Source organism: Polyodon spathula, chromosome 38, assembly GCF_017654505.1.
Source record: "Polyodon spathula isolate WHYD16114869_AA chromosome 38, ASM1765450v1, whole genome shotgun sequence".
Taxonomy (NCBI): domain Eukaryota; kingdom Metazoa; phylum Chordata; class Actinopteri; order Acipenseriformes; family Polyodontidae; genus Polyodon; species Polyodon spathula.
The window spans coordinates 2,892,876-2,902,875 of NC_054571.1; the positions used below are offsets into that span (position 1 = coordinate 2,892,876).

The 10,000-nt window shown below is 46.1% G+C and overlaps 1 protein-coding gene across 2 annotated transcripts in view; it reads left to right on the forward strand.

Annotated features, from left to right (window-relative positions):
• The first annotated feature begins 5,663 nt into the window (after positions 1-5,663).
• The window catches only part of LOC121304561 (phospholipid phosphatase-related protein type 5-like), a 20,279-nt gene continuing 15,942 nt past the window's right edge, over positions 5,664-10,000 (forward strand). Inside the window, exons 1-2 of one of the 2 annotated variants that reach the window (XM_041235744.1) lie at positions 5,664-5,912; positions 7,738-7,829. In XM_041235744.1, the coding sequence (XP_041091678.1) occupies positions 7,764-7,829 (66 nt within the window). In that variant the 5' untranslated portion in view covers positions 5,664-5,912; positions 7,738-7,763. The remainder of the gene's footprint in view (positions 5,913-7,737; positions 7,830-10,000) is intronic. The other variant, XM_041235743.1, reaches the window with a different exon arrangement.

Below are 10,000 nucleotides of genomic sequence, written 5' to 3' on the forward strand. Positions count from 1 at the left end.
TCTATAGCTTTTTCTACTGTGGACTACAATCTGACAATACAACACTAAAGGCATTGGAAATACATTTCCGACAATCTGGAAGTCGTTACAATCTACTACTCTGTACTTGAGCTCCATTTGATTGGTAGAGCTGTGATCACGCCTTGACAAACGTGCCCATGGCCAACAAGCTTTAGAGAGCGCTACTTTATAGCATGGAGAGGTGCAGCTACTGGAAAGGAGAGGGACTAGGCAGATGTCACATGATCGATCAGGCAGCATGTAAGAACTGGGGCAGTGAGCTGGCTGCAAAACGAGCAGAAGCAAATATTTAATCAAGAGTTTGAAAGGCATGATTCTGACGGGACGGCAGTGGAATCCAGGGCAAACGTGACACATATGGAATTGAAGGGTGTGGTGACCGAAGGGGAAAGACGACACAGCATTAAGACATCTGATAGGCCTCATTCAATACACACAATAACCCCGAGCAGGGATTGCAACGGGAGGCTGGATCGATCCCAGCCGAGGCTGACCTGGCTCCTCCTTCATAAAGCATTTTAATGCTCTCCCTTAGTGAGGCTCCAGTTGGCAACAGCCTCAGGATTACAGCCACTGAGCTGGGCATGTCAACATCAAGCACATTATTAAGTAACTCTGTACTTAAACAGAGGTCCCTGGATTAGTCCTGCAGATTTGCAATCTCCGCCAGTCCATTCCTATTAGTCAATTCTTTTCACTCAGATAACGCTCTATAATTGCCGCGTTTGAAAGAGCAGGTGTCATTTGGAAGCCACGCATGCGATTGTGTTTTTCTCGTCACTCTTGTATCTGGTTCAGGAATGCTGATCGAGACGGTGGGCGTTTTAATCTTGGCTGGCTTCAGGGGGAAAGGAAAATCAACCCAAACCACGCAAAGCCTCAATAAATCTCAGCAGCATTGCATTGTGCACCTGAGCCTCCTGCACACAACACTGCTTCTAATGAGGTCTTATAACCTCCTCATCCCCAGCGGACTGATCCTTTAATCACATCTCACTGAAAGAAACTTTTCAAAACATGTTCTTCTGGGGAATGGCAAACTGATTCTCTTAGGCGGTTATATTAGATTATTTAATTACAAAGTTTTGAAATCCATTTCCATACCATGACCGAACTTTATTAACCTTTTCAAATCAGCAGTTTGAAAAAAACAATTAATTATTAAACTCGAAGCCTCCAAAAACATGAACTTCAAACTCTTTTTCAGTGGCAGGATTATCTCGACAGGACCCAGAATCTTGAGGGCGTTCTTCACTGCAAAGCTTGCCCGTGTCTGACTGCTGCTTGAGCTGCAAAGCTTGCCCGTGTCTAACACTGACTGCTGCTTGAGCTGCAAAGCTTGCCCGTGTCTAACACTGACTGCTGCTTGAGCTGCAAAGCTTGCCCGTGTCTAACACTGACTGCTGCTTGAGATGCAAAGCTTGCCCGTGTCTAACACTGACTGCTGCTTGAGCTGCAAAGCTTGCCCGTGTCTAACACTGACTGCTGCTTGAGCTGCAAAGCTTGCCCGTGTCTAACACTGACTGCTGCTTGAGATGCAAAGCTTGCCCGTGTCTAACACTGACTGCTGCTTGAGCTGCAAAGCTTGCCCGTGTCTAACACTGACTGCTGCTTGAGATGCAAAGCTTGCCCGTGTCTAACACTGACTGCTGCTTGAGATGCAAAGCTTGCCCGTGTCTAACACTGACTGCTGCTTGAGATGCAAAGCTTGCCCGTGTCTAACACTGACTGCTGCTTGAGCTGCAAAGCTTGCCCGTGTCTAACACTGACTGCTGCTTGAGATGCAAAGCTTGCCCGTGTCTAACACTGACTGCTGCTTGAGCTGCAAAGCTTGCCCGTGTCTAACACTGACTGCTGCTTGAGACTGCTGCAAAGCTTGCCCGTGTCTAACACTGACTGCTGCTTGAGCTGCAAAGCTTGCCCGTGTCTAACACTGACTGCTGCTTGAGATGCAAAGCTTGCCCGTGTCTAACACTGACTGCTGCTTGAGATGCAAAGCTTGCCCGTGTCTAACACTGACTGCTGCTTCGCAAACTCAGCCCCTGGATAACGAACAAGCGCAGTGACACTGCGTATATGGATAGGTGCAGTAACCTAATCTAATCCCTTAATCCTGAGGCAGAAACCACAGCAGAGGCCAGTGATGCAGCTCAAGCAACCCCGTCCCCCTGAACCTCTAGCACCATAAAAAATGCAATTTACACACTATATTCCAAACTACTAACTTATAACTTCCTTATTTTTTATTATGTTGCCTAATGCACAATTCCTGTGCTGTATTATCAATATGCTATAATCACGACTGGCAGCCAAGGCAACGTGTTAATCGTGTTTGTGACAGCTTTGTAAGGTGACTGGTGTCCCAGTATAATATCAGTCAGCTGGTATCGATAGGGGAGGCCTGTGTTATATTTTAATTTAACTGTGTGCAAGGATACAGCCTCCATTTTTTTTTGGCAGGCTCTCAACACTTTGTAAAACTGAAAGAAAGAAACGAGTTTGCATTGAGTTACTTCATGTGTGTTTGTAATGCCAGAGTTAGCCACAGGAAGAAAATTATCGTAAATAAATGTTGCATACTTAGCTTCGGTGGTACTTATCCCGGCTCGGTAAAACTCCTCTATCGGTTGTTTAAATCCAACTCCGGTTTGATTTCAAACAACAAGCACAGAAAAGGCTCCCTCGCAGATTCGGACCCGGCGCCAAATGAAGCAACAGCCTTCAAGAAAGTGTCTTTAAATTTAACAGCCCTGCGTCCAATCTCCACCCGAACCCGGTCTCGGTTCTGTATTAAACAAAGCTACCCCAGCAAGCAAGGTGTGTTCCGGGCATGCGGCGTGAAAACAGTTTTTTTTTCCCCAAAAAAACTGAAAAGGTATTACAGTTGCGTGTCGCGGATTAAGGCGCAGCGCCCTTTTGCAAACTAGTTCAACTCAGTTTAGTTCAGCTGGCGTTGCAATACCTGTGCAGTTGTGTGTGTGTGTGTGTGTGTGTGTGTGCAATACTCAACTCGGTCCCGCCTCTCTTGATCTTGTAAAAAAGCTGTTGCATTTCCTGTTATTTTCCTCAGCTTGACAAGGTGCTGAAGGGTTTATCTGCTGAAAAGCGGCCGGCTCCAGTAGCGGGCTGGGTGGGTTGTTTTACGCCCTGCAAACTGCAAAAAAAAAAAACGAGTCGAACCGGTTCGGTGGAAATGTTTGCAAGGCAAAGCCCTACGGCTGTAAAACATTTGAATGATAGCGTTAAAAAAATATATATATCATAATAACAAGTTACAGACTCAGTACGGACAAAAGCGACCTCAGCATCGCCACACCGAGGTATTTGAATATTATAAAATATTAAACGGTTTTGGGATTTCAGGTGCGGCGGGTAACTGCAAATGGTTTGTTTCGCTTGGCATCGCGTTTCGTGTTGTTATTAACAATGTCTACAAAAAATTACATACCAGTTAGTACAGGGCAGAAGAAAACTACGTGAAGTCCCGCAGGTAGGAAAAAGAAAAGTGTTGAAACCGTTTGATCGGAACGATCCGGTAACCGTCGGGAATCACCGGAGTGACGCGCTCGGTGGAGCTGACAGCTGCAGAAACACCGGACAGGAGATACAATGTTGCAGCGGGACATCAGCAAGTATGCGTGCAATTAGCGGGGGGGGGGGGGGGGGGGGGGGGGGGGGGGGTCGCTGGTTTGTTGCATCGGTTTCTGTGGAGGATGCATTTGTTTATTTATTTATTTATTTTAGATTTTTGGCGCAAAATATTCTCCGTTGGTTTCTAGAGCAATACCCCTTCAAAATAGCAAACTCCACTAGTTTCCCCAAAACAATGTTAATTTTTTTGTTTTGTTTTGTTTTTTTTTCTTTTCTGAACACTTCTTCATGGTTAATTAAATAAATAAACAAACAGAACACATTTTGTACACAAAAACTACTGAACCTAAGCTGTTTCTACATACAATGGTAAATTATATATATATATATATATATATATATATATATATATATATATATATATATATATATATATATAATTAAACTTTGAAAACCTGCTCCACATCCTGTTTTTGCTTTGTTTTTTTTATTCTTGTGAAGTAAACCATCCTGTTAAAAAAGTACATTTTGTTTGTTTGTTTCAAAGTGTTCAGGAATTGTTTCCCTTTTCAGAGTTTTGCATGAGATATGTTTGAGAATCTCATCCCTGCTTCGGCCTCCGTAACACAAATGTGTGAATACACTATGACACAAAAGCTCCTGTTTTCTCATTGGAAATAGTGATATTTCAAAATATCACTGTCCTGGTCACAAAAGCAAAGTCTGTGGGGAATAATAGCCATTTTCTATACTTTTGAGGCATAAGCAATTAGGAAATAACACTTACTACCCAGGAACAAAAAAAAATATATATATTTTTACACGGTGTTATCAAACTCTTAAAACAGGGTGTGTGGAAATATTCTGAGTTAAAGAAATTTCTCAGTTTCCAAACCTTCCTTCACAGGAATTCCTTCCTCATATTCACCTCCGCAGTGTCTTCTGGGCTCAAAGCTTGCTACTGGCTGAAAGCATGTCAGTCAGTAGAGGAAGCAGCTGATTGGTTAATGACAGGAAAGATGCCATTAAATGGGCGGGGACAATTTCACCCTCCAGGTGGATTCACCAAGGAAACGCAACAAAATCTGAAATCCCTTGCAGACAGTTTTAAACCAAGTGTATTAGCAGATACCAGTTCTCAAATAAATTGACACATTCACTGTAACCTTTGTTTCAAAGCTGTGCACAAGGCTGATATGAAGAATGGAAATGCGTGTTTTGGGTCCAGACAAGGGACTCTGTTCAGACAGCCTCAGCCTCCACATTTGCTTGTTTGTTTTTTTTTTCTTTAAAGAAAGGGTAGGTTTACAAAGTTAGTCTGACACCTCTATATACGTCTGGTTCCATAGTTGTTCCCCCCCAAAATTTATCTAAGTATATACACAGTATGTATGTACAGCTTCGGCCAAAACCATTTCAGGATTGAGACCTACAGTGTGCGTGTGTCAGTGTGTGTGTGTCAGTGTGTGTGTGTGTGTGTGTGTGTGTGTGTGTGTATATATATAAATGATTCCAACGGGAAGCATGGCTTGGTTGTTCACAAATGTAATAAAATGCAATGCCTTGTGTGGCTTCCCTTGGATTGCCCCCTTCCCCCGAGTCGAGGCCTTTGGGAGCCCCAGTAGATCAATACCTTCACGCTGAAGAGACTGCAAGGAGAGGCGTTTCCTGTCCTCAAGCTAACCTTATCAACACAAACACATGCACCTCCCTTTCTTGAACCTTTCCTGTACAGACTGTACAGAACATGACTTCATACAAACCAGATAGAAACAAATAAAAATAAAAACATGCTTGTCAGCTATTTTGAGCATTGCTTCAGGCAACACACACACGCACACACATACACAGGCAGACGCACACACAGAGCCACACAGACACACCTGAACAGCTCCATCGGTTGTGCTGTGTTTGTGTTATAAGGTGGTGAGACTGTGAGGACATGCTTTGAATATCAATGACTTTCAGCAATCTCTGACATACACACATGCTGGCTCTCTCTCTCTCTCTCTCTCTCTCTCTCTCTCTCTCTCTCTCTCTCTCTCTCTCTCTCTCTCTCTGTCTCACATCAGATCTGTTGGGGGCTGGTAATTAAGCCATTCACTAGGCCAGCTGTTATATATTTATATATATAGGTATTGTTACAGATTGGAGGGCAGTCTGCTGGTTTAGTCCGTGTGTCAATGAAGATAAAGCTGGAGAGGATTTGCTGCTGCTGCTGTCTGCAATCCTAACAATTCAGTTCCAAACTCCCGAACAGCTTCTCCTTCAGAACTGCAGTAGAAAGCCGAGGAGCTGAGGTAAGCAGCGTCTCCTGTCCTCGGCGTCGCGCTACCATCGGTGAGAGTGCTGGCCGGCTCTGATTGTGCATTTGTGAATCTGCAAGAGAGGCTCGCTGGAGGAGGCATTGCTGGTCTGGATGCACTCGAGGCAGCACGGGTTCTGCTGCAGCTTGTGTCAGGCTTGCTTGTGCTTTGTTCCAGTTCGCTCATTCCTGAGACTGCAACAGCATTTATAGCACAGCAGGTTCCCTCCTGCTCTCTCTACCTGCTGTGCCCTGTGTTTTAATACGGTGTCTCCTTTTCAGATTCTAACGCTTTCTGTTCTGGTTCTGGGAGAGTGCGGTGTTGCATGTACACTGTGTGAAACGTACGTCTCAGGTAGCTGGACTTGTAGCCTTCATGGGCCCCTCTCATACATCCCCAATGCAGCAGTGCCATGGTTCTGTAATGAGGGCAGCACAAGGGCAGCTACAGGGGGATTAGGCTGAGTGGTGCAGAAGTGGGTTATTGTTTTTTTTCAATATCAATGGTATGAACTCAGACTGCTTGCCTTATAAATAGCTTGGCAGCTTACAGGTCTGTATTGTCAGGATTTTTGGGCGTGACCAACCATGAAATATTTACTACGGACGTTGTCTCACCTTTAACCCATTCAGCGCCATTGTCCTCATTTGAGGACTGGCTGCTCTGTGGCATTTTGAACGGGCAGCGTCGACCTGGTGTCTAAATGTCCTGTTTTAACTGTAGTGTTATGATAACTTACTAAAATTTTGTTAACTGCGTAAGTCTAAATGCAGCGTCTCAAACTGCGTAAATACAGCTGGTGGTCTGATTCTACCACAGGGGCGCGTGTGCAGAAATGAACCTGTCTATATATATGTGTGTGTGTGTGTGTGTGTGTCTGTATGTATATATGTGTGTGTGTGTGTGTGTTTGTGTGTTTGTGTGTGTAAGAGGCTCATGTTGATGTGCTACGGCCGTCTGGCATTGCTTTGCCTCAGATTGCATTAGACGGCTTTTGTAATAGCAGTGAAGTACAGTGCTTTCCAGAGCACAGTGAGGCACAGTGCGATGGCAGTGAAGTACAGTGCATCCAGAGCTCAGTGAGGCACAGTGCGATGGCAGTGAAGCACAGAGCGCAGCGAGGCACAGTGCGATGGCAGTGAAGCACAGAGCGCAGCGATGCACAGTGCGATGCACAGTGCGATGGCAGTGAAGCACAGAGCGCAGCGAGGCACAGTGCGATGGCAGTGAAGCACAGAGCGCAGCGAGGCACAGTGCGTCACAGTGATGGCAGTGAAGCACAGAGCGCAGCGATGCACAGTGCGATGGCAGTGAAGCACAGAGCGCAGCGAGGCACAGTGCGATGGCAGTGAAGCACAGAGCGCAGCGAGGCACAGTGCGATGGCAGTGAAGCACAGAGCGCAGCGATGCACAGTGCGATGGCAGTGAAGCACAGAGCGCAGCGAGGCACAGTGCGATGGCAGTGAAGCACAGAGCGCAGCGAGGCACAGTGCGATGGCAGTGAAGCACAGAGCGCAGCGATGCACAGTGCGATGGCAGTGAAGCACAGAGCGCAGCGAGGCACAGTGCGATGGCAGTGAAGCACAGAGCGCAGCGAGGCACAGTGCGATGGCAGTGAAGCACAGAGCGCAGCGAGGCACAGTGCGATGGCAGTGAAGCACAGAGCGCAGCGATGCACAGTGCGATGGCAGTGAAGCACAGAGCGCAGCGATGCACAGTGCGATGGCAGTGAAGCACAGAGCGCAGTGAGGCACAGCCATTTCCAGAGCAGCGCTTTTAGGAAGGTCGCATTGTCTGAAGCGTTTGTTCTTCTCTTCAGCTCGATTTTGGACTGGGAAGTGAAAGATGTCCAGTGACAAGCAGGGAATGAAATCCAGCTCCTCCATCGTGCCATGCTTCATGTGTGTGGAGGTAAGTCAGAACAGAACGAGGTCACCGCTGCTCTTGCACCAATCAGGGCTGGTCCCTGCCTAGCTCGCCATTAGCCCCTGCAAAGGGAGTGAACAGGAACGGTTTCAACTCATTTGCTTTTGGAATTTTTGGGACCATTTTTATCTGCCTGTTATTTTGGTTTTCTCTTTATTATAACTTACTCTAATTTTGTTAACTGCAAAAGTCGAACTAGAAATGACATGAATTCAGCTTGCATCCTGATTATTTCAAAGAGAAATGTATTTTGGTATTTATAATGCTCTTAGTGTTTTAGATGCTTCCTCTGGTTGGCTAGTTCATGCATTTATAACTCTCTGTGTAAAAATAGATCTTCCTGACGTGTGTTCCAGATTTTTAATGCATGCATGCCCCCTCGCTGCTCTGAATTTGATGCAGTGGGTTAACTTTGTTTAGGATTCAACTTCAATGAAATGCACACTGTTCAGGCTTTCATCAAGGCTGAAGAGATGTAATCACAGTAAATCTGAATATGTGTTGCCCATCTCAGAGGTCTCACGTTTTCCTGTAGACCGCCCTGACGGCGTCAGTAACGACGAGGAATGAATCGCAGGGGCAGCCCTGTTTGAGAGGTCAGAACTCAAAATCTAGTGGAGGGTACAGTCCAGTAAACCGTGGCCTCTTCGGAAAACCACATGCCCGAAGGGAGCTCCCTTTCATCTGGACCGGAGGGAGCACCCTTTCTCTTAGCCTGGGGGTGAGGGGGGGAGGGAGCAGTTCAGTCTCCGTGCCTCAAGCCTGCCCTGGACTGGAGGGAGCACCCTTTCTCTTAGGGGGGTGAGGGAGGGAGCAGTTCCGTTCCTCAGGTCAGACCAAGCTTGTGCATTAACACACTACTCCACGAGCCCCAGACACGAATTTCAGTTGGAGCCATTGTGTCTCAAGGGATCCATTCAGTCATTAATATTGAACTTAACTGATGCCAGGTAGTAGTAGGAGCAGGATTGTGTCCTGGCTGCGCCAAGCTGACGGTCTTAGCTGGGGAGTCCACAGGCAGTGCAACAGTGGCCCCTACTGGCCAGGTACCCTGTGAGCTCCTTGAAGTGTCGGCCTTTGTCCTCCAGAGGCCGCTAGCTCACCAAAAACCGCCCTGGAGCTCCTGGGTGTAATAAGGCGATTTTTTGGGGGGAATCAGACGCCCGCTCACCTTCTGTTCTCCTGAGCTGTTGTGGGAAATTGCTGTGGCGAGGGAGTATGATAGGGCATTCAAAATCAGGGTAAAAAATTCCAAACCTTGCAACACTTAAATCAGCGACTGACCTGACTGCCCATGCTGGCAAAACTTACTATTGGTCTTTCTGATTATTAAAAAGATAGATAGATAAATAAATAAATAAATAAATAGTTACCGATCTTAATAATAAAGCCATAAGCTTTACTGAGCTAGTTAGCCATGAACGGTTTGAAAAAGGCTATTTGCATGCTTTTGATTTTGGAAAGTTTAACGCTTAACTTTCTGACGGAGAAATGTAGTTTTTTTTTTTTTTTGGTAATACAAGGTCCACATCTACGTTTGCTGGCTTTGGTTAATGTCCTGTTTTAGAAAATCCGATTTAGAACGCGGTCTTGTACAGCGACGTCATCTCCAGAGGCAGCGCCGGCGGCTGTATTTCAATAGTAGTCAGATAGCGCCCTCTAGCGTGCAAAAAGAAGCGACAGAGAAAGAGATAGGGAGGCTCTTATACTCATTGAACTGCCTCCCTCTGCTCTGTGCTGGAGGAGCAGATAAAGATATTAAAATCTCTCTGGCACAGCAGTATAGGAAAGGATAAAGACGCACTAATCTGGAGAGAAGTTGGTAATTCTCTTCATATGGTCTTGCTCTATGAAGCCAGCGTGTTCATTTCCATTGTGAAATCATTCCCAGTGTTTCTGATTGAATCTGGGTCTGCTCCCAGTCTCCGCATCACTTGTGAAGGAGCCAGGGACGCTCACACTGAGCAGCTGGTGTTATCACTGTAATCTTTTTAATTGTGTAACGCAGGAGTGGATTAGGCTCTGCCAGGACAGCTTTCAATGCTCTATCTCCATTGCATTTCTTGTATGAATCTCCTGCTCCTCACCGAATGATCTTCAGTGGCAATGCAGTGGCACCACGAGGGCAGTGCCGTGGTCCTGTACCGTCTGCGATG